General features: G+C 38.6%; 1 protein-coding gene across 6 annotated transcripts in view; it reads right to left on the minus strand.

Annotated features, from left to right (window-relative positions):
• EML4 (EMAP like 4) overlaps nucleotides 1-24364 on the minus strand; it is a 148531-nt gene that overhangs the window by 3166 nt on the left and 121001 nt on the right. For all 6 annotated transcript variants that reach the window (XM_077773518.1, XM_077773521.1, XM_077773520.1 and 3 more), the window contains 6 exons: nucleotides 24153-24284; nucleotides 23392-23459; nucleotides 13096-13184; nucleotides 11647-11744; nucleotides 1729-1816; nucleotides 1153-1251 (listed from right to left, as the gene is read on the minus strand). In XM_077773518.1, coding sequence (XP_077629644.1) covers nucleotides 1153-1251; nucleotides 1729-1816; nucleotides 11647-11744; nucleotides 13096-13184; nucleotides 23392-23459; nucleotides 24153-24284 — 574 coding nt within the window. The remainder of the gene's footprint in view (nucleotides 1-1152; nucleotides 1252-1728; nucleotides 1817-11646; nucleotides 11745-13095; nucleotides 13185-23391; nucleotides 23460-24152; nucleotides 24285-24364) is intronic.

Below are 24364 nucleotides of genomic sequence, written 5' to 3' on the forward strand. Positions count from 1 at the left end.
TTAGTCGGTTAAGTGTCCGACTTTCGCTTAGGTCATGATCTCACAGTTCGTGGGTTCGAGCCCCGTGTCGGGCTCTGTGCTGACTGCCAGCTCAGAGCCTGGAGCCTATTTCAGAGTCTGTATCTCCCCCTCTCTCTGACCCTCCCCTGCTCACACTGTCTCTCTCTCTCCTAGAAATAAAATAAAAATATAGAAAAGAAAAAAAAAAAAAAAGAAAAAAAAAAATCTGATGTTCTTCAAAAGGTTAAACACGAGGTTACCATTTGACCCTGGAATTCCACTCTGAGGTATAGACTCCAGGGAAATGAAGACCTGTCTATATGAAAGCCTACACATACTTGTTCAGAGCGGCATTATTTATAACAGCTGTGTCCATCAACTGACAAACAGTGCAAACGTGGAAACACTTGGAACTTGGGAATATGCTGTTGGCCTTTCCACCCAGATAGCAAAATGTGGTACATGCATACAACGGGATATTATTCAGCCATAAAACAAAGTGCTCATACAGGTTACAATGGGGATGAACCTTAAAAACATTCTATAGGAAAGAGGACTGTGTCAGTGCATCACACACTGTATGCCTGCATTTATATGAATGTACTCAATAGGCAAGTCATTAAAGTGGATTAGTGCTGCTGGAGGCAGAGGAAGGGGGAGAGATGGGGAGTGACTGCTAATGGCAAGAGGGTTTCTTTTTGGGATGAGGAAAATGTTCTACAAGTAGATAGTGCTGATGGCCACACAATTCTGAATATCCTAAAACCACTGTATTGTATACTTTAAATAGACAAATTATGTAGTATGTGAATGACAGCTCAATAAAGCTTTTAAAAATGCCTTTACAAATTTAAAAACTTTAGTTTTCAATTGGAGGAAAAACATGGGAAGGCAATCTGTGCTATTTATTAGTGTAAATTTTTTTCCTTTTAATGGTCTTTCATATTTATTGAGGACCAAAAGTCTGCCGGACTTTGCAGAGAACACATTCGCACTGGCTCAATCCTAATCCACTTCATCTCCCTGCATCTGGCATCAACAGTGACAGCACTGAAGAACATACGCAGACTATTTTTCTCTCAGCAATTTAAGTAACTATTATATATAAAAATCCCACAAACTGCCTTTTCCCATCAGGTGTCATGTTCTTACCAAAGACCTGAAAGCCTAGCACGCAGGTGTATGTTGTCCAATCGATGTCCTTACAATCTGATCGATTCCTGATTAGCTTGCAGCCACTTGGAATGTCCCCTTTAAATTTAGAAACAGGAAGTATAACCATAGTGCCTGTGTACAAATGTATTTGAAAGTGCATCTTGATTCAAACTAGCCACGTTTACTTGTATTTATAATCCATACACTGAAAAACATTAAGACACATTTAAAAAGGAAAAGAGAACCACAAACTTGTTCCCCACTAAAATTGTTCTTGTTTCTTTAAGAAGCATAAATGCCCACCCATTATGTCTTTCCTGTCTCCAGGAAGTTGTTAAATACAAAACCATATTAGAGCGGCAATCTCCCGGAGTAATTTCTTAAGACTATATGTCTACCTATTTAAATTAATTCATCACTTTCTTGGAGAAGTGAACCACATTTGAGATTCTCCCTCCTCTCAGAGTAACATCTGCTGTGTCAAGTCAGAGAGGCCAGCAGGTACTCTCTACACAGCCTGTTCACCTGTGCCCGACAGACCCATCTCAGCCATACGGAGTCGTTCATACTTACAGTACAGTATCTCATAGTCTCCTGAGTTAGACATTATATACTTATTGTCTGGGGACCAGTCAAGGTGTGTGATATAGCTGGAATGTCCCTAGGGAATAACAGAGCGACTATTAGAAAGCATTCAGTGTTTTGAATAAGTCGTTTAGTAGTTAGTTGATACATTTTCTGAGTAGCCACTCATCTGGAATTTCCAAAGTAGAGAGAGGAGTATCACAGCCTCTAGAACTGAACAGGGCTCACAGCAGGTCCTTAGTTCTTTCTTACCCTCTCTCGTTGGCAACTGAAGATGCAGGTATACAAAACTGTCAGTGATACGTGAAGGGTTGCGGCAGAACTCTGGGAGACAGAGATCTCACCACAGTGCAAACGTGGAAACAATTGGAACTTGGGAATATGCTGTTGGCCTTTCCACCCAGATAGCAGCAACAAGCACTGGCTACTTGTGTCAGACTTCCAAGAAAGAGGAGTCTCTTAAACTTATGCCTTAAAGGATACTTCACAGATAACCATATCCTCAGGCCTTATTTAAAGTCACGGATGTCCCCTTTAGAGGGGCTTCATTTTGGAGAATGAAGTAATGGTTCCAGGCTGTTCACAAAAAGTAAGTTTTCCTAGGCTGCTTCTTAGTATCCACAGTACACCCCAGAGGCTGGGGAATATGGTGCATGTATATGGGTATATGGAGGGCTCCTAGAAAAACTCTAATCTCCAAAGAATATGTCTGGGGAAAAAGTCACCCAACATGTACTCCTTCAGAACAGCTAGCTGGATCCAATATAATTATCTAACTCCTTAAACAGAGAGACAGTGATTTTTTTTTTTTTTAACTTCTTCATTCTGAGAAAGTGAGCTTCAGGGGAGGGGCAGAAAGAGGAGAGAGAAGATCTCAAGCAAGCTCTGCACTGAGCTGTCAGCACAGAGCCCGATGTGGGACTTGAAACCATGAACCCTGAGATTATGATGTGAGTCAAACTCAAGAGTCAGACGCTTAACTGACTGAGTCACCTAGATGCCCTAAGACCATGATCTTTTTCTGCTCTGGTTTTACTAACACTGTGGGAATTAAGACAAAAAACTACTAAATGCTGTATTTTGTTGGCTTGCTATGTGAGCATCTCATGATTTCTAAGATAAACCACACATAGGTCTTAATGGTTTACCAAAGTCAATGGAGAGTCAAAAGCACTTTTATCTCCTACAGTCTGTGGTAAAAATATATTTAATTTCTATTGTACTTTTTGAATTACTAGCTTTCTGCACACATTTTTTTAAGTTAAAAAATTCAAAGTACTTTAGGTGCAGTTTTTAATGGTTCACACAAAGTATTCTATTTATTCCCTTACCCTTCTGAAGTCTAACGACACCTCCCTAGAGTTACGATCTCCTCACAGGGCTGTATGGCAAATATATATACTTACACATTTAAATAAATTTACATTATGGGAATTTGAGAACTGTGAAGCTCCCAAACTCACCATAGATCAGGAGGTATACTGGAAAACGGGTTTGGAATCACCTGCTAGGGAACAATAGAGATCTACCAACTTAACAAGAAATAAATTTTCAAAGCCAGAAAGACACATGGGGTTACTGGATATTTTCTGAATATGGCAGAAGGATGGGGTTCACACAAATCCCTTTCCTGGTGCACACGAGTCTGATGATGCTCGGCCCTGGCGTCAGGAGCCACCATGCTTCTCAGGTAAGAAAACTACATGAAGGAATGATCTCACTAGATTAATCTGCAAAGCGCAGACCTCCAAGAAGTATTCACATTAACGTAGAAGTGTTTAAAAATATCACCTGGATCTCTGTGAAAAGGTTTTAATAACATTACTTAGAAGAGCATCAAAAGCATTATATGTAGGGGCGCCTGGGTGCCTCAGTCGGGTGAGCGTACAACTTCAGCTCAGGTCATGATCTCACAATTTGTGCGTTTGAGCCGCACATCAGGTTGTGTGATGGCGGTGCAGGGCCTGCTTCAGATTCTCGGTCTCCTTCTCTCTCTGCCCCTCCCCCACTTGCTTGCTCTCTAACATTAAAAAAAAAAAAGCACTGTATGTATACATAATATTCAAGTAGCTCCATCTGTATTGGACACATAACATATTTAGAAGGTAAATCAGTATAAAGTATTCTCAAAAAGGACTGCTGGGTGGCAAAAGTACCCAGTAGAAAAGACCTTGGGGAAGTTACCAGTTCATACCAGAAAAACAAAGTGAGTATTTTCTCCCTTGTATGGATTCTAATAAATAAGCAAAGAAAAAATTAAATGCACAGTTTGGCATCTATGTCCACTTCTAGGTCGTGGAAGATATAGGCACAGCTTGGGGGAAGGGAGCTTCAAATATCACCCCAAGGGCACGGCACAGTTGGGAGGAAAATCTGGCACACCTGTGGGGGTGTCCGGGTGGTCCTGGTGGCTGAATGTCCGACTCTGCACTGGAATCTACACGGAGCCTGCTTAACTTCCCCCCCCCCTCCCCTGCCTGCTCTCTCAAAAAAAAAAAAAAAAAAAAAAAAAAAAAAAAATTTTTTTTTTTTTTTTCTATACTTCCTTGAAAAGAAGCAGTAGAGTACTCTAAGCCAGAACTGTCATTATTGCTATTAAATAATCAGAGTAATAATCACAAGTGATGGAGCTCAAGGATACTACTCTCAAATGAGAAATATTTTAGCTGAATCTTTGTCTACTAGAGGAGCATTTACATCAGTGGTTTGGAGCCCTGGCCTATATATTAAAAATTATATGGAGAGTTTTTTAAAAAGGTGGCTAGGGTTAGGAATCTAACCTTTTCCTTTTAAGTAGGTACCACACATGACTTCCCCTTACCACCTAGAGCAGTGCTAACGGAACTCTCTGTAGTAATGAAAATGCTGTGTATGTACGCAGTCCAGTGCAGCAGCAACTAGCCAGGACCTGAAATATGGCTGGCGCTCCCAGGGAACTGGACTGTATTCAATATCATGAACAGAAAGTTGTAGCTGTGATGCTGGATAATGCAGAGAACAATCCATTCTTACCCTGATTTGAAGTATCTCTTATCATCTAGTAAATTTCCATATAAACAGATCTTTGTTTCTGGTCTCTTTTTTTCTGTTCCATTAGTCTGCCTATCTCCAGCCAACTGTGAATAGTTTTGTGGTATGTGGAAAGTTTCAGATGAACTTTAAAACCATTTTATCAAGCTCATAAATAACATGTTGAAAATTTAAATAAGGGGGTGCTTGGGTGGCTCAGTTAGTTAAAGCCTCTGACTCTTGATATGGGCTCCAGTCATGATCTTACGGTTCAGGAGCTCGAGCCCCATGTTGGGCTCTGCACTGAGAGTACGGAGCCTACTTGGGATTCTCCCTCTCCCCCTCTCTCTGACCTTCCCCAGCTTGTGCGTTCTCTCTTCCAAAATAAATAAATAAATGAAAATATTTAAGACTGCATCAAATTTAGAGAGTAATTTGTAGAGAACAGCTATTTCTATCAAGTCTCTTGTTTCCTGTGCTTTACTTGCTAGGTTTAGTCTCAAAACATCTACAGTTCTGGTTGCTACTGCAAACAGGAATTTTCCCCCCATCAAAGTTCTGATGTCCTTTTGCGGGTCTGAGGGAAAGTTATTATTATTACTTTAGTTTGTTTATTTACTTAATCTCTACACCCTATGTGGGGCTTGAACTCAAAGACTTCGAGATCAATAGCTGCATGCTCTTCTGACTGAGCCAGCCAGGCGCCCTGAGAGAAAGTTATTCTTTAGCATATAGGCTGCTAGCTACCTATCCAATCCACATTCTGCCACCCTTTTGTTAAATGCCCACTTAAAACACTGGATTTTTCAACTTCTTTTGCAGCTAGAGGTGGTGTAGAAATCATTGAGTGGGGCTTCCAGGCAAACTCTTAAGAGAACTGACTTTGGAGGGGCCATGTCTTTTTCCCTTGCTCTGATCTTTTCCTCCTGGAACTGGGATCTGATGATTGGAGGATGATGGAATATAAAGAAAGGAGGATCTTGAGTCCCTGATGACTTTTATTTAAATGATAACAAATCCCTCATTTTTTTACTGTAATATATCCTGTTACATGAACACTGAATCCTATGCCTTTCCAAAGTACTGAAATACTGGATTAGTTTCTTAAAGATTTTTTAATGTTTGTTTATTTAGAGAGAGGGAGAAAGGACGAGTGGGAGAGGGCAGAGAGAGAGGAGAGAGAGAGAATTCCAAGCAGCATCTGTGCTGTCAGCATAGAGCACAATGCGTGGCTCACAAACCATGAGATCATGACCTGAGCCGAAATCAACAGGACACTTAACCACTGAGCAACCCAGCTGCCCCATTTTTTTTGGAGATTTCTAAGCAGACTGTTAAAGACTCTTTTATGCTTCTCTTTTTGATGTACATTTTCAATTACCAAAATCCTGGCAAAAAGGACCTTACTTTTATTAGCATTTCTTTCCTATCAGAATAGACTTTCTAACAGTACACCACTGCACCTTCAATGTACTATTACATTTCCTACACTAAGGTCTCAGAGTAGCAGTGTTAGTTAAATCCTTTTACCAGGAATTGGAGTCAAAGACAAAGCCAGTGTGCTGGCACTCAGATGCAGAATAAAAGCATCTTAATCCTTGGGGCACCTGGGTGGCTCAGTTGGTTAAGTGCCCGACTTCGGCTCAGGTCATGATCTCACGGTTTGTGAGTTTGAGCCCCCTGTAAGGCTCTCTGCTGTCAATGCAGAGCCTATGTCAGATCCTGTCTCCCTCACTCTACTCCTCCTCCAGTTTGTCTCTCAAAAAGAAATAAGCATTAAAAAATTTTTTTTAATTTTCAAAAAAAAAAAAAAAAACAGTCATCTTAATCCCACTGCAAATAGACTAGAAACTTCAGGTTGGTCAGAACACTTAAACTCTTTCAAGGAAAATATACAATCATCCATAATTAGAAAACTATGTTTGAACTTTCATAGATTCATACTAAATGCTGAAAAACACCTTACATAACACCCGGGGTTGTCTCATCTAGTTCCTGAGCACAGTGCTGCTGCTGCTGCTGGCACCCAACACCAAGCAGAGAACATTCTAGGCACAGGACATACACGGTCAACTCTCAATCTCCCAGGAGCCTGCACGAAGACGCCCACTTAGCAGATGAGCAAATCCAGGAGGCAGAGAGGTTACATAACTTTTCTGAAGTCACCATTATAATAAAGAATAGGTAGAGCCAGAGTTTAAGCCCAGGTCAGAGACATCTGGACCAAATGAAGCACAGCATTTCAATCATGCTTATCATTTAGTCATTTCTCTAACACTGAAGATGAGCAGAAAGTAATTTAAAAGTAGCATTTTAGAAAAGGAATGTACAAGTAAGGACTTTTTCAGTGCATTTTCAAAATAGCACAGGAAAAGCTGAGGTAAAGAAACATTGTATGGAAAGCAACAAAACTATAAAACGTCACAATCCTCAGAGGTATTTCAGATAACCAACCAGTCCTCAAATTCTTTTTAGCTAAAAAATCTTTCTGTCATATTAAATCTTACAAGAGAAGCCCCATATGCAAAGCAAAGAAAATCAGATCCATACTAGCCTGGCCCAGCCCCACCCCCAAACCCTGGGGCTTTACAGAATACAAGTTAAAAAGAGCTTCTGAATCCAAAGCCTTTTTATATACACTTTTCCACAGCAGCACTTATAAAATCAAACTGCTTATACAGTGAATATATGATATAACCATGAACCCCTGAAGCCTACAGGTTAGTCAAACCACCTTTTCTAGTGTGTACTAAACGCTAAGAGGATGAATGTTTTCATGGGAAGTAAAAGAAAGACAAAAGGTCATTCTAAATTGTATGATCTGATTAAGAGGCACAAAATGCCACAGATCTGGTCAAGTAGGCTTGGGGGGTGTGTGCTGGAGGGGATGCGGGAACCCAAGAGCAGCAGGAAGACCGTGCGCTCCCAGGGGCAGACACGGGAAGTGAGACGCAGACAGGCCACAGAAGAGAAAATGAAAGGCTGGTCACACAGAAACAGGACAGAGGGATGGCTTCATTCCTTTTTTTTTTTTTTTTTAATGTTTATTTTTGAAAGAGAGAGTAAGAGTGGGGGAGGAGCAGAGAGAGAAGGGGACAGAGGATCTGAAGTGGGCTCTGTGCTGACAGCAGGGAGCCCTGTGCGCGGCTCGAACTGTGAGATCAAGACCTGAGCCGAGTGGGATGCTTACCTGACTGAACCACCCAGGCGCCCCAGGAGGACTCTATTCTATGTCTCCTCCTCTCTATCCCTCAGCCAGCCCAGAGAGGTCAGGCTCATGAAGAGCAGATGATTTCTTGGAAGATCACTAGGGTTCCTTCAAAGAGAAGTTCCAGTACCAGCTAGGTGTAGAAACAAACTTGAGGTGTTTGAAGGGGTATATTTGCAACATAATAGCAAGTAAATGTCAATAAATGGAAGAACAAATTTTGTGGGTTTGCGGAAACTGCAGTGGGAATGTGATGTTTAGAATTAACATCAAATAAGTCATGTGAGAAAAGGGTAAAGAAACAAAAGTGCTAATCGGTCCAAGGCCGGCAAGTCTACAGTACTACCCGACTGCACGTACGAATCTGTCCACAGCAAGTATTACTGAGGTGGTGGCGGGAGGGGGTCAGCATATACACAGAGCCACGGCAAGTGTGTCCAGCACCACCGAAGGTCTAGGGTAGAGGGACCTGCAGCAGGACCGGGTGCAGAGGCAGCTGCTGACCTCCTGGGGACGGAGGTGCCAAGCTTGCTCACTTCCTGACGACACTCTGGTCTCACATGCATATTTCTGTCTAAGTGCATGTCCTGTCCCCTTGGCATTTATAGATCTTATTTAAATGAATAAACTAGCGTTCTGATTATGAGCTGGTTTCCTGAGGCCTGCTTATGGAGAGAAAATTGGGTCACCCAGAGGAAACTAGGATTCAGTCCCTTATCAGTTATAGCTCTCATAAATTGGTATTTTACAAATCAGCTTTGGAGAATATGCATGATGTAAGTCCATGTCTTTAAAATGGGTCTGGCTTTGTTTCTTAGCTTATGACTGTGAGCAAGGCTCTGGCCTGTCACAACCCTGTCAAGCAAGCCACTGATGAGGAAAGAACTCACATACCATCAGTTAGCTGCCTTCTACTGAGAAGTACTTCTTGGTGTTCTTGGTACCAGTCACCTTCCCAATTGTCATTTCCACATAAAGTGATGCCATCAAGAGGGACAGGCTCCAACTGCTTGGTTAATTTATTAGAGAGACATTCTCTAAAAATTCTAAATAAATATGCTTCTGCAGCTATGCTGGTTACTTAAAATATTGGCTAGTAATAGGAAAATATTGAAATTGAAACAGAAAACAGCATTTGTATTTGCAACTGAGAGTAGTTCCTAATCTTGACAACAATCCTATGTAGTAGGAACTATTAAAATGTCCAATTTTAAGATAACAAAATTGGGGCGCCTGAGTGGTTCAGTTGGTTAAGGATCTGACTTCAGCTCAGGTCATGATCTCAGAGTTCGTGGGTTCGAGCCCCACGTCAGGCTCTGTGCTGACAGCTCAGAGCCTAGAGCCTGCTTCAGATTCTGTGTCTCCCTCTCTATTCCTCCCCTGATCATTCTCTCTCTCTCAAAAATAAACATTAAAAAAAAAAAACAAAAAAAACAAAATCAAGAGAGAAGTCAACTAACTTGCCTGAAGTTGAAATCTATTAAGCGGCAAAACCAGCATTAGCTCTGTTCTGTCTGTCCTCTACCCTAACAGATACCAGATAAAAGCAGCTAACATGAAACTGTAACACCAGCTGGTGGAAGGAGACAGCAAGGAGAAGTGACAGCTGGAAGCAAAGTACAAAACAGAAGATAATTAGAAAAGCAGAGTAGCAGAGCCTCTCATTACAGGCTCAAACAGTACTATCAACTTTAACAGTTCCTAAGGGTATCTCAAAATAATACTTTCAAGCGCTTTCAAGACAAAAGTTGCCTAATTGGAGGCCAAGTCTCATGCAATTGATAAGCTTGCCATTTCTCAACACTCTCAAGGTCATTCTCAGGACAATGAGATATATATTGAAAAATCTGAGGCATTATCATTACAGTAGAAAGTCTGCTCTAGGAAGAGAAGAGGGTTCCCACCCCAGGTTTGCCACCATGTCAAGATGTAACCAAGGCCAAGTTCTTTATCTTCTCTCAAACTCAGTCTCTACATCAGTACAATGAGCTGAGCCAAGTATGTGCTATATATATAAGGATCCCTGGAAAAATTTCATATGGTTCCACAACTAAATTATAATTGATATGCTCTCTTCACTAAGACATGGACTTTTTTAAAAGGCTGAGGTAAAGAAAATAAGAAAAACTTTGGTGCCTGGTGGGGTAAACCTCAGTAACCTGAAAATTCCTTTCACTGGAGCATTTCATTTACTCATGTGGTACAAAGAGGCATTGCTCTAGGATGCCACATCACAAATATTAAGATAAAAATCAATTAAGAGAGAGATTTCAATAAATTACTGGGTAATGATTCATAATTGTTGTCAGGCAAAAAAATTTGGATAAATTCTAAAACTTTGAGGTTGTTTGTAGATTGCTTATATAGGCTGGTTTTAGGTGCATATACACAAAGTAAATAAATAAGTCTCTTCTTTGAATAGTAAATGGGTTTTGCTTATGTACATGCTTCTAAAAACAAATTCTTTTATCTCCCTAAAACTATTTTGTGATCTGTGCGGCCACTAATCACTAATTCATCAATTTTCTAACCCTAATCTCCTGACATACATACACACCATGCTACCTCATTTTCTATAAAAATAATAGTTACCACATACTGAGTACCTATTATTTGCCAAGCACTATTCAAAATACTTGATACGTATTAACTTATTTTAATCCAGTGAAGTAGAAAACTGCTATTATGCTCATTTCAGACATGAGAAAACTGAAACAGAAGGTTTAAGTTAACTTGCCCAAGGTTACAACGGCTCATAAGTAGTGAAGTAAGAATTCAAATCTAGGTAGTCTGATCCCAAATTTGTGCCCTTGACCACTTTCTTATCTTGCCCTCAGCTCAAATGTACACTTTTTGAAGACAAGAAACAAAAATCCGATGTATATTCCTGGTGTCCAGAACATTTCTTAAATTAGCAGAATACTGCCATTAAGGTAAGTACTCAGTATACCTGTAGTACTAAATCGAATCTTTACCTTACAATGATAACCTAGTCAATCAGGACAACAAATGAAAGAAAATATGCTTCTGTTAACTCTCTTAATGCAGACACATCTCTAAATAAATCACCTTTAGTGGTAAGAGAGATCTGTGGAAACTGCAGGGAGGACAAGAATGTGGGACACTGGGATTAAAAGATTATTCTCTCTCATTTCTGACTTACTCCATTTTTAAGAATTGTTATTATTCTAAGGGTTTCCTTTGGACAGAGCTGTGATTTAAGAAACTGCCTTAAATCTAGTTAAAAAGAAGTGTTAAACTTCCATCAAAAGGAGAAACTTTTTTTTGAGAGAGAGAAGGTGGGTAGGGATGGGGGGGAGGGGAGAGATTGAGCATGTGAGCAGGCGAGACGGGCAGAAGGAGGAGAGAATCTTAAGCATGTTCCATTTTCAGCACAGAACCCAACATGGAGCTCGATCTCACAACTGTGAGATCATGACCTGAGCTGAAATCAAGAGTTGGATGCTTAACCGACTGAGCCACGCAGGCACCCCAAAAGAAGAAATATTTCTAAAGCACACAGGGAACTGCAGTATTTTGCATCAAGTAATCTCCATTTTCAAAGAGTGAGATTAAAGTTTAAAGCAGTGAGAGAAAATAACGGAAACATCAATGTAAACATTTAACTCTTTTTAACAGAAGTAAAATTTTCCAACAATTTTACAGCTTACTTTACTTCAACCACTTACAGTGCACTTTCCATATCTGCTATATTTTCTTCCATTTTCTGAGACTACATAGAGGTAAATAAAGTTGTCATGAGATCCTACAGCCAGGAGGGTGCCATCTAGAATGAACAGGAAAAAGTGTTAACTAGAGAAATGTATTGACGGATTTACTTGCTGCTATGGACCTGTACTAAAAGCTTTTTTACAAATGTTGCTCAATCTCACAGATTTAACTGGTATTTGACATTTGATGAATAAATCCTTCCATCACTAAGCGCACTTGAGAAGCAGTCATTTTTCTGGAGATACTTACAGGCCTTGGACCTTAGCCTCATCTTTTCTAGGCAGCTACGATATGGCCCCAGGGAGGTTAACCTGTTCTTATGGGTCTCGGCACACAGTACTCATAAGCTGAGGGTACAATTGCTCATTTCAGCCGAGCATATATGACTTCTCCAACTACAGTCTCTTGGGAAGGGACTATGTTCTCTTCTTTCATGGTCTCTTCTATTGTTCTTACCACTTTGAACAGATGGTCAATAAAGTCCAACTGACCTTTGGATTTTTAACTGCTACATTTGCAATAATTTGCTAGTATAGACTAAAAAAGCCAAACCAAATAGAATACCTTTTCTGCTTTAAGATAACTTGCCAGGCTTATAGCTTGAAGCAAATACTTTTCCTTCCATGTTCAACTCTGAAAACAGTATTCTGTGCTTCCTTTGAAACAACTTAGAAGCAATCAAAAAGATCCTTTGGATCCCACACTAAGCCAACAACTACTGGCATAGATTTTCAAATATAAGCAAATGTCACTCACACTAACTCCAGGGAAGAACAATATGAGTCAAAACCAGATTAATAATAGGGAAAAGAAATTGGAATACTGTGAAAACATAATTAACATTTTGAGTAAGGTATGAAGAATTTTTCAAACAAGGCCAAATGAATTTATTAAACTCTTATAATGAGCTGCTGAGTATTTTATCTAATTAACAAAACCAATCACTACTATGTAGCCAGTAACAATGTAACTAGATTTTAAAGAACCTGAATAGGTTCTATCACAGTGTGTATTTTGAACATTACTATTAACTTCTTTTATATTTTCTTACATACAAAAAAAGGTTGCCAAATAGATATAACAGTCAGCCTAATACCTATTCAAAATTCTAAGTATATGTAATTCCCCTAAAGTGGTATTTGACTGTACTATATTCTGCTTTCAATTGCAAAAGCAGTTGTAACAGTTCATTCTAATTTTGCTTGACGATTTATATGTATTGTTGTTTAACTCAAGAAGTTCTTTTGCAGTCTCCTGCAGCAGAATTTAATATGATGTTGGGGGAAACATATTCAATAGTTAACAAGTCTAGAGAGTAGAAGAAAACGTAGTTACTTTTATTGGAAGTGAAAATATGCAATTTCAGAGAAATGCTGTGAATGCCAGGAGGGGGTAAATCTGCCTACCTACTGAGTAGCGCATCACAGAGAGCTGTTCATTCCCATCTGTGTGGATAGAAACTAGATCTCTGGTTTCTGCATCCAGAACAAACCACCTATTAAGAAGTAAAAATCAAACTTTCTTCAGATGTTAGCACTTACAGAAAAAAAAACTGCTGACGTTTTTTCCCTTTTAAAAAATTTTAACAATGCCCTGAAGTATGACATGATGACGTTTCCACTTTCTAATGAAGGATGAACTCATTTTGCAAAATGTTGCTAAATACAATATAAATATGTGGGCCTAGGCATGTTCTCATTTCTATTTAGATATTCATTGAATGCCAACTGTGTCTTTTTGCTAGGCACCATCTAAACAGAAAGTTAAGATGACAGGATCAATTTTCTTCAAGATTATACTTGAGATGGGGAAAAAGAAAAGAGCCAGTTGAAACAAACAACTAAGTTCCAATCTCAGTGATGGTGACCATGAACCACAGAGGAACTCACAGAAAGGAAGTGAATGACAGAGGACACAGAAACACCCTGAGGAAGGATGTAGGATAGGTTGAGCTGAACGCTGAGGGAAAGAGGTACAGGCAGTTCAAGCAGGAAGGGTGACAGCTACAGGGCTATGGAAATGGGATGAAGCACAAACAGTACAAGGTGGGAGGGGAAGGCAGAGGGCTGTTCATTAGGTGTGATTTCAAAGAAATCAGCAGGGGGCGCTCTGCCCCTCCAAAACCTCTGCATGTGCACACAGCTCTGAATTCTTTCAAAGATAGTTTTTCATTCACATTTACAGGAAAAGTCAAAATGTAAAAGCCTTAAGAGGTAAAATAGTGACTTAAATTCAACTATATAATAAATGACTTATTAAATCTTTTTATAAGAGCACCTGAAGGAGGGGGATGGTGTTTCAGAAAAGCACGGCAAGATATGCGGTATAAAGCAAACACTGGTAACTAAGGACAGGCAACTAGAGCCTGGATAAGTGAGAGGACGGCAGGGTACAGACAACATATATAGCTAGTTGGAGGAATTTGGAGTTGGGCATTGCCTGGCTCACATCAGTCACTGAATAAACATATGGAGAATGAATAAACTAATATAATGTGACTCCTGAACATGACAAAAGCCAAGTTTTAGCAAGAATTAAATAGTGCTGTGTGTAGAAAGAAATATTTGGGGTGGAGAGAATGGGGCAAGACTAGAAAAGTAAAATACTATCTTAATCTTCTGTAACTGGACAGGAGAAGAGCAGCAAGTTTTGTTTTTAAGAAAACAAAAATCCACTAATCCACTAAAATAAGCCAACACAGAAACCACAATGACAGTTCCCTGTAATTTTGAAGTCTTAAAACTGATACCTGGAAAGAGACCATTTCCCCCTTCAGATTAAAAGAAATACTGAAGGAGAGAGGATATGGCATGAAGAATTTAAAAAAAAAAAAAAAAAAAATTTTANTTGATGTACACAAGGTAGAAAATGAAAAACTATATAGGTAGAAATGAAAGGTAGGAAATGAAATATCCCAACTCTTATCTATTGGTGAAATCCCTAATTAAAAATGGTCATGAGTGAATATGAGTAACTTGTGAATTAAGGGTGGAAGCTTCTAGGTAGCTAGCCTAATTCATAAATTCTGTTTTCTACATGGATAAGAGAAATACTTTCTATTTGTAAATATTTAAGACCAAAAGTAGGAAACTGGCATTCTGAAGCTCTATGCTGCAAGTTTAGTGATCATTTCCATTTCAAAAGGTGTGTAACTTTACTGTAGCTAGACAGTACCCATAGATTATAGGTTTCTTCTGAGAATGTAATTAATTAAAAAAAAAAGATTTATTTAGTTACCGAGAGAGACAGAGACAGAGAGAAAGAAAGAGTATGCTTATGCACAAGAAGGAAAGGGGCAGAGAAAGAGAGAATCCCAAGTGGGCTCCACACAGTCAGCGAGGAGCCCGATGTGGGGCTTGAACTCACAAACCCTAAGATCATGACCTGAGCCGAAAGCAAGAGTCAGATGTTTAACCGACTAAGCCACCCAGGCGCTCCTTCATGAATCAATTTTTATAGCTACCACTGTGAGACTCATCTGAGCCAAGATATGCCAAAGGTGAAGCCAAGTGAATGGCCTTTTCAGAGTATTCCAAACAAAATATTCCAACTCAGAATGAACAGACAGACCTAAAGAACAATGAGATGACAGCACCACTCTGTAGGTATCAGGTTTCAAGTTTTTAATGAGTTTATGGAAACTTTATTATACTTTCTTGGGCATTTGAAAAATTGCTATTCTTTATCTGGAGAGCCCCAACTACTGTTTTAAGACTCTTTCCAAGTCAGTTTAATCTTACTAGAAAAACTGCAAATAATTTTCTCTTTTTGGAATTCCCTTAAAAAGTAGAAAAAACTAAACAAAACAAAAACAAAAACCCAGAATGTCTGTTGGTGTTAAGATGTAGAAACCTGAAGTTTGGAGTTGTTTACTGATTAGAGATGGTAACTATCCAAAATAAAACAAAACAATAAAAACCCTGACTACTTTTTCTATTGCTTTAATTATATGCCAAAATGTAATTAGCCTGCCTTAGGCAAGTAATTTTTAGTAATAAATCAATAACTTTTTCTTATAAAAGAGCCCAACTTCCTTATGGACCCTAGCAATAATTTTAAAGCTCCCACCCTTCCCATTGCATGAATTATGTTCTACCTTTCAGAAAAGACTTTTGGGCCGAGGACCTCTGTCTCTAACAAATGTGTACAGAAGACGAGAAATCCTGTAGCAAAGGGAATTTTTGAGAAACAAATCTTTAAGTTTTTACCATGTTGAACTTGTATGTATTCTTATTCCAGTACAGAATATATACAATGGAACCACACTTCTGCTTTAAGATGATTTAAGATAATTCAGAATCTTATCGGGATTTTTACAGCCTGTAGGACCTAATGGATCCTTCTAAATGTATCACAGATGGGAAATCTTTGGTCATACTTAATCTGACTTGTGGTCAAGTACCAAAACGTAGTACCATCATTTATCTTTTTAAAAAGACACTATATTGATGTCTTTAGTGGCAAGAAAAGAATCAAGATTTTAGACATAGACAGTATCGTACTTTAAAATCCCTAAGTGAATATATACATTCATAATATTCATCCTAATATAAAGTGTGTCCTCTGGGTGGCATGTCTGTAAACCCTCCCCACCCCATGCCCTGCGTTGTCCCCTTTCTTCTTTATGATCTTCTGCTTACAAGAATAGGAATATGGCTTTTATAATAAAAAAATGTAAAGCCACAAAACGGGGAAGAGAAGCCCAATTCAACTTTCTTATTTTACAAATAAAAAACAATGACATGCTCTGATTTCAAAACATCTGACCAGTCATCAATCAATCAGTTAGGTGTCAGAGCTTCTGGCCCTTGTGCTTTTCACTAATATCACATAACAGAAGGGGACAATGCATGGGAAGTGCTCTTTCTATGTCTTTGAGATACACTAACATTCAGGGATCCAGAGAAAAAAGGAGTTAGCAAAGGAGGCAGAATAGGAGTTTATAATTTAATTGGGGAGACAGAATGAGTTCATAAAGTAAATAGTTAGAAGTAACATGAATTACACAAGTTACAAGGTTTATGAAGTCTCAGAGCAGGGTGCAGTCACTGCGGAGATGGGTGGTCTAGGATTTTATAGCATCAAACGTGGCAGGAAACAAACAGGTGGGGAGCACTAGACAAGAAATTACAAAATGGGCTGACATGTATATAAAGGACAACTACTTGACCACTCTGGCCAGAGTGTTGAGGGAAAGATTTTAAATGAGCTTTAAAGGCCAGGCTAACAAGTTTAGGGGTGCCTGGGTGGCCCAGTCTGTTAAGCGTCCAACTTTGGCTCAGATCATGATCCCACGGTCCATGGGTTCTAGCCCTACGTGGGGCTCTGTGCTCACAGCTCAGAGCCTGGAGCCTGCTTCAGATTCTGTCTCTCTCTCTCTCTGCCCCTCCCCGCCCCCATGCTTGTACTCTGTCTCTGTCTCTCTCAAAAATAAATAAACATTAAAATTTTTTTTCTAAATGTCTTATTTCTGAGAGACACAGAAGAGAGACAGCATGAGCAGGGGAGGGGCAGAGAGAGAGGGAGATACAGAATCTGAAACAGGCTACAGGCTCTGAGCCAGCTGTCAGCACAGAATCCGACGCGGGGCTCAAACCCATGAACCATGAGATCATGACCTGAGCCAAAGTTGGGCACTTAACCAACTGAACCACCTAAGCGCTCCTCCTCCCCAATTTTTTTTAAGGCCAAGCTAATAAGTTTGGATTCCACTGTTTAGGAACAAAAGACCTTAGTTAGCTATGGTGCTGGCTTGCCAAAGTTAGTCACCATCAAAATTGAGGAGCTGAGCCAGATCACTTGAGTCTCTCCAGATTTAGGGTTTTGTGATTCCAGGTCAATTAAATTCTTTACCTGACCATTAACTGAGCTCACTTTCCCAGCTTGCTTCCTTGTCAAAACTGTCACGGTCACTGTAGACCAGAAGAAATTCTGGGATCTTCTCTCAGTCTGTCCACTCCCCTTTCCATCCGTGTATGTTATACATTACTATGTACAGAACATACTTGTTCTATATACAGACTCAATTTTGTGGATTCCGTTCTTTGAAACAATTTTCAGCTCTAATCCTTGCTTTTCATTCTCTTTATCATTTCAGGTCTATTGATTTCTCTAATTCTGGGTGTTTCACCTCCATTTACCAGCCTATAAAATGACTATGGCAAAAACTCATTCCTTAAATACTGTATGTTGGTTTGGAAATAGAACTGGCTTCAACCCAAGACAAGAGTAAAGTTCTGTGAAAGCTACTTGGAGAATTTTGAGTTGATATAGACCTGACATCCTGATGGGATGGGATCTGTGGTTCTTCCGAGGTCCAGAGGTGGTATAAAGATTAAGTGCCTTTGAAAAACTGGTTTCAAAAATCAGGAAAAAGGATAATCAACTGGAGTCTTGGAAAAAAATCAAGCAGAATGTATTTTTACCAATAATTCAGAGATTATATATATAAATTTTCAAATTCATAATAGTTCAGGCTTACATATAGGTAGGTCTATGAAAAACTTTAAATCCCACCAAGAAACACAAATTTTAGGGGTGCCTGGGTGGCTCAGTCAGTTAAGTGACCGATTCTTGGTTTTGGCTCAGGTCATGATCTCATGGGTTCATGAGATCGAGCCCCATGTTGGGCTCTACACTGACAGCTTGAAGCCTGCTTGGGATTCTCTCTCTCTCTCTCTCTCTCTCTCTCTCTCTCGCTGGTCCTGCCCTGCTCGTGCATGCTCTCTTGCTCTCTCTCAAAAAAAAAAAAAAAAAAAAAAAAGAAACCCACATTTAAGAAAAATAGACAGTGTGGTAAATAAACAGTGGAATATTCATTTGCCATAAAGAAGAATGAGATCTTACCACCTGCAACAACATGGATGGACCTAGAGGACATAACGCTAAGTGAAATAAGTCAATTAGTGAAAGACAAATATCATATGAATTCACTCATGTAGAATTTAAGAAATGAAACAAACGAGCAAAGGGAAATATGAGAGGGGCAAACCAAAAAACAGACTCTTAATTATAGAGAACTGATGGTTACCAGAGGGGAGCTGGTAATGAGGGAATAGGTGAATGAGGGAAATAGGTGATGGGGATTAGATCTTACTTGTGATGAGCACTGGGGTGTTGTATGGAAGTGCTGAATCACTATATTATACACCTGAAGCTAGTATTTTTTTTTTAATGTTTTTAAAAATCTTTATCTTTTTGAGAGAGAAAGAGAGAATGAGCAGGAGAGGGGCAGAGAGGGGGAGAGAGGAGAGACCAAATTGGAAGCAGGATCCAGGCTCTGAGCTTCAGCACAGAGCCCGATGTGAGGCTTGAACTCATGAACTGCGAGATCATGACCTGAGCCGAAGTCGGGCACTTAACCAAGCCAACCAGGTGCCTCCACCTGAAACTAGTATTACACTGTATGTTAACTAACTGGAATTTAAAATAAAACATTTTTTTAAAGAAATTGAAGATCTACATAAGTGGAAAAACATCTGTTCATAAATCAAAAGACTTAGTATTATTAAGATATTGACATTCCCCAAATTGACCTATGAAAAAAAATCCTATCAAAAGGCTGGCAAGCTTCTTTATAGAAACAGATAAAACCGACCTTAAAATTCATGTGGAAATTTCACAAGATCCTGATGAGCCAAACAACCTCAAAAAAACAAAACACAAAATCCTCCTACAAAGTTGGAGGTTGGAAGACTCACATTCCCAGTCTCAAAATTAACTAACAAAGCTATAATAATCAAGGCCATGGTACTGCCACAAGGATGGACATATAGATCAATGGAACAGTATTCCATAGAGTCCAGATGGAAACAAATACATTTATGATCAACTGATTTTCAACAAGGATATCAGTACCATGCAGCGGGAGAAATGTTGCTGTAACAACTGGATACCCACATGCAAAAGAATGAAGCTGGAGATCTACCTTACACCATCCACAAACATTAACTCAAGATGAATCAAAAGACCTAAAGGTAAAAGCTAAAACTATAAAGTTCTTAGGAGAAAACAAAGGAGTAAGTCCTTATGACTAAGAAACAAGAGAAAAAATAAACTGACTATATAAAACATTAATACCTGTGTGTCATAAATGTTACCATTAAGAAAGTGAAAAGACAACCCTTGGAACAAGAGCAAATATTTGCAAATCATATATCTGATAAAGTACTATATCCAGAATATATGAAGAATCCTTACAACTCAACAATAGAAAGAGAAACCAATTCAAAGATGGGCACAGGATATGAATAGACCTTTCTCTACAGAAGCTATACAAGTGGCTGATAAGCATATAACAAGGATACTCAACATCATCAGCCATCAGAGAAATGAAAGTCAAAACCACAACAAAAAAGCATTTCACATCCACTAGGATGGCTATCATCAAAATACAGACAATGTCAAGTGTTGGTGGGCATGTGGGGAAACTCGATCTCTTATACTTTGCTGGTAGAATTGTAAAATGATGTAGCTATTATGAAAAACAACTTCGTTGTTCATCAAAATGTTAAACACAGAGTTATCACATGATCCAGCAACTCTTCTCCTTAGTATATGCTCAAGAGAGTTGAAAACATATGTCCACACAAAAACTTGTATATGAATGTTTGTAGCAGCAGTAATCATAGGAGGCAAAGGGTAGAAATAAGTTAAATATCTATCAACTACCTGAAGGTATATCCATACAACAGAATATTATTTGGCCAAAAATAATATAATAATACTTTAAATGAGTGACTTTTATGGTATGAATGATATATATATATCAATAAAGCTGTTAAAAAGGATCCTTATTTTGTGAGGATTAGCACATTAAGAAAGAACTATGTCCACTTAGGGCTATGCATTTTTTTTCCTTAGAAATTGTAATAGTAATACATTATTTAAAAATTTTAAAAAATGTTTATTTTTGAGAGAGAACGAGAGAGAGAGCGAGCAAGTGGGGGAGGGCAGAGAGAGAGGGAGACACAGAATCCAAAGCAGGCTCTAGGCTCTGAGCTGTCTGCACAGAGCCTGATGAGGGGTTTGAACTTATGAACAGTGAGATCATGACCTGAGCTGAAGCTGGACACTTAACTGACTGAGTCATCCGGGCACCCCAGTAATACACTACTTTAAATGTTAATTTTATTTATAACTGTAATAATTCATCTACACTTGTGCTTACTTCTTGATTCCAAGAAGTAGATTTCTAGATTTGGACACAAAAAGATCTTTAACCCTTTTGCTAGTCACCTTTTCTGGGTCATGAACAATTTGGACACCTGCTGCATTATATTAAAATAAAATTCCTTGCCCTAAGTGTATGATTTTTTTTCCCCCCAGGCTGAGGGGTCAGTGATATTAATCTGAATGGCTACCCTGAGGAATTTTCAGTTTAGACACTACAGCCAGGTATTCACAGACCCCAGGTAAAAAATAAAAATAAATGAGAAAGTTCCCCAGGAATCAATAGATTAACTAACTAGTTGTGAAACCAAAGACAGGAATAATTATAGAATGAACATGGATAATGACTTCTCTCCTAGATTCTAAATAATCTCCACTTTTTATTTAGTTATCCCATCACTCTCATTTATATGGTGTTTTCTAATCACACCACCAAGAGGAAATGAATGATTGGCTTCAGTTTAAGTCACTTAAATTGACTCTTCACTTTAAGCTTGTTAATGATGACTCTGCAGCTACATAAATCTTAGAAAGTAACTTTAGTGATTTTTTTTTACAAATAGTTTATTGTCAAATTAGTTTCCACATAACACCCAGTGCTCATCNAACTTTAGTGTATTTAAATCACATTAGTTTTTCCTTAAAAATTCCTTAAAAAAATATTGTAAACACACACACACACACACACACACACCCTGCTCCATTCATTAAATGAAGGGGTATGTCTTAATGATTCAAATCCCTTTACCCTCTGCACTTTACTCAGTGTTTAATTCCTTTGTATAAATAGTGAATGTTTCTAATATCTGTGAGCCAGTGATTTAACCTTCAAAGATAAACTTTCATTATAATGCTTCTAAATAATCCTACAAACACCATAAGCACATGTCAAGTGTTGATGGAGTAGTGAAAAAAGATCAGCTTTGGAACCATAAAGAACTTGAGTTCAAATCCTAGCACAATTTCAAGTGATAAGTTCTATGGGTCTTGGTTTCCTGTCTGTGCAATGGAGATATTAATAACTATGTTGTTGCACTCTTGTGAAAATTTAAATATATAAAAATAATTTAGTAAAGGTCTAAACTTCAGCATCTGTGATATTTGTTCAGCTGCCCAAAAAAATCTTGAAGTGAACTCCTTTGTGGTTTTCTGAAAACAAGTTTAATATTTAATAGCTCACGTTGTTTCTTATGTGTCTAAGACTTTTTTGTAAAATAGAAAATAATTTCCTTCAAGTCCTACAAAGTGACTGCCATATGCTTGTCTAAGTTAAAGTAATAATCTAATACCAACATGCATTTTGGAAAATCTGAGATAGCAAAGCTGTCTATATTTGTAAGTTTCACCAATCAGTCTCCTTCCCTAGCACCCTAATTCTAAAATACAATTATTTCAGAGTCAGTTAAATAGCATCTCTATTACATATCCATGTTTCAAAGCTTATCATTAGAGATCTGTTTTTCCATGATTCTGAAAGATTTGTAGTGCTTTAAAGGAAAAGAAATTTGAATGTTTTGACTTTCTAGGGGTGTTAATTTGTATCCAACAACCAAACAAAAAAACTTGATATTAAAAAACTCCAAATGACTCACTTTAGAATTAAATGAACTGGCTGATTTGAAATACTTATCATATAAATAAAAGCATTTATATAAGTGTGTTCACGATAGTTTCACCTCATCAGAAATCAGCATGCCACATTTTCTATGGGTTTAACTTTTGGAAATTTACTTCATAATTTTTTTCTGTCTCTTTAATAAAGAAATTAGGTTAGAGGGCTTCTTATTTTCAGAGGCAATAAAAAGGGCTCAAAAATATGCAGATAATAAATACACGCTACTTATTAAGGTTATTAAGGACAGGTACTATGTAAGGTCTGTAAAGACAAGTAATTAGTTAACAATTTCAAGAAATAAACCTTTATTATCTATCTGTGTAACATTAAAAAAACACAGGATGAAAAAACTATAGAACAATTTATAAAAGCCCAATTGGGTTATTTCAGTTTCAATTCCCTTTCCTAAAAGAAAACGAGAAGAGATTTTCTGACACCATAGAACGTTTCACCAAGGAGAGTCAAATCAGCATACTGATCCCCTTCTCAGTGAAGCCTATCCTAACCACCCTATCGTTTCGCAACTGCACCCCCTCTCAATCCCTCTTACTATATTCAATGCCCCACCACCACCCTCATGGCTTTTAACATTTTTTAACTTAATTAGTTGTAGTATTTATTTTTTATTCTGCCTCCACCCACACATACTAAAATGTGGGCTCCCAAAGGGCAGGGACTTTTGTTTTTGCACTCGGAAGTAGTCTGAACGGCCACAGTAGTGTCCAGCAAATCGTAAGTGTTCAGGACATAGTTATTGAATGACTGAATGAGGATACAAGCAGGTAAGAGCGACAAGCATATTCATATGCCACTTAAAAGATTAATTCCCCAGATCAGATTGAGAACATTCCTGAATAACGGTTAAACATCCCACCACTTCAGATTATTCAGCTCACATTTCCCTTCAAGACCCTACCTGCCTGAGTGCGTTCCTATGGCCACCACTGTGCCACTTGGATGAAAATCTGCACAGTGTCCTGGTTCCTAGAAGAGAGACAGACAGCTGTTGGGGAGTACATGAGACAGTCTCCCTAGATCTATGGGATAATGGCAAAAACCTCTGAAAATAACCATATAATCATATAATCATGGAATTCCGATCAACTTTATTGTAGCCAATGAAAAATACCACATGGATATGAGGTAAAAGAATTTCAGAGCAGGAAGGGTATGTGGGCAAAGTGGTGAGGGGAAAGGATACCAGCTTGTGGCTGGGCAGTGTAACAATAAGAATAACAACAACAAACATGTATACAGCTCTTTAGTCTGCAAAGAACATGTATACACCCTTGGGCCAGACGAGGTGGATGTCTGGGTGGGGTAGGGAGAAAACACAGTGAGAGATCACCTCAAAAAGAAGAGAGTAGAGTCTGTTAGTGAGCAGGGCGTACACAGAATCCAACTGCAACACCACCAGAGGCCCAAACATTTCTGTGAAATCTTTTTGATTTTTTTCTGAAACTGACAGAAAAATTGAGCTTTTGCCCTAATTTGCTTATTTAGAGTGGGTTCACATTACACTTTGTTACTAAACTCTCCTTTATTTTATCCTTTTCAGTAAACTATATAAAAACACTTAGTTTTAACTAATGCTGAGTCCTTTTTCCTTTGCTGCTCCGAACTGCCAGTTTAGGGAGCTTCTGTGGGGAGATTATAATCACATTTTACTTTACTCACATCTACGAGCCTGGTCCATTCCAGCCTGTGTTCTACCGAGTTCCACATGCACACCTGTCTGTCCTGAGCACATGTCAAGAGCAAATCTTTAAAGGGATGTGTGGCAAGACCCCAAAGCTCATCTGTATGACCCTGAAAATGAAATATACATACTATTGTAAGAAACTAAGGGTATCATCAAAAATATTCAGTTAATGGTTAAAATCATACAT

Source organism: Crocuta crocuta, unplaced genomic scaffold (assembly GCF_008692635.1).
Source record: "Crocuta crocuta isolate KB4526 unplaced genomic scaffold, BGI_CrCroc_1.0 scaffold67, whole genome shotgun sequence".
Lineage (NCBI taxonomy): Eukaryota > Metazoa > Chordata > Mammalia > Carnivora > Hyaenidae > Crocuta > Crocuta crocuta.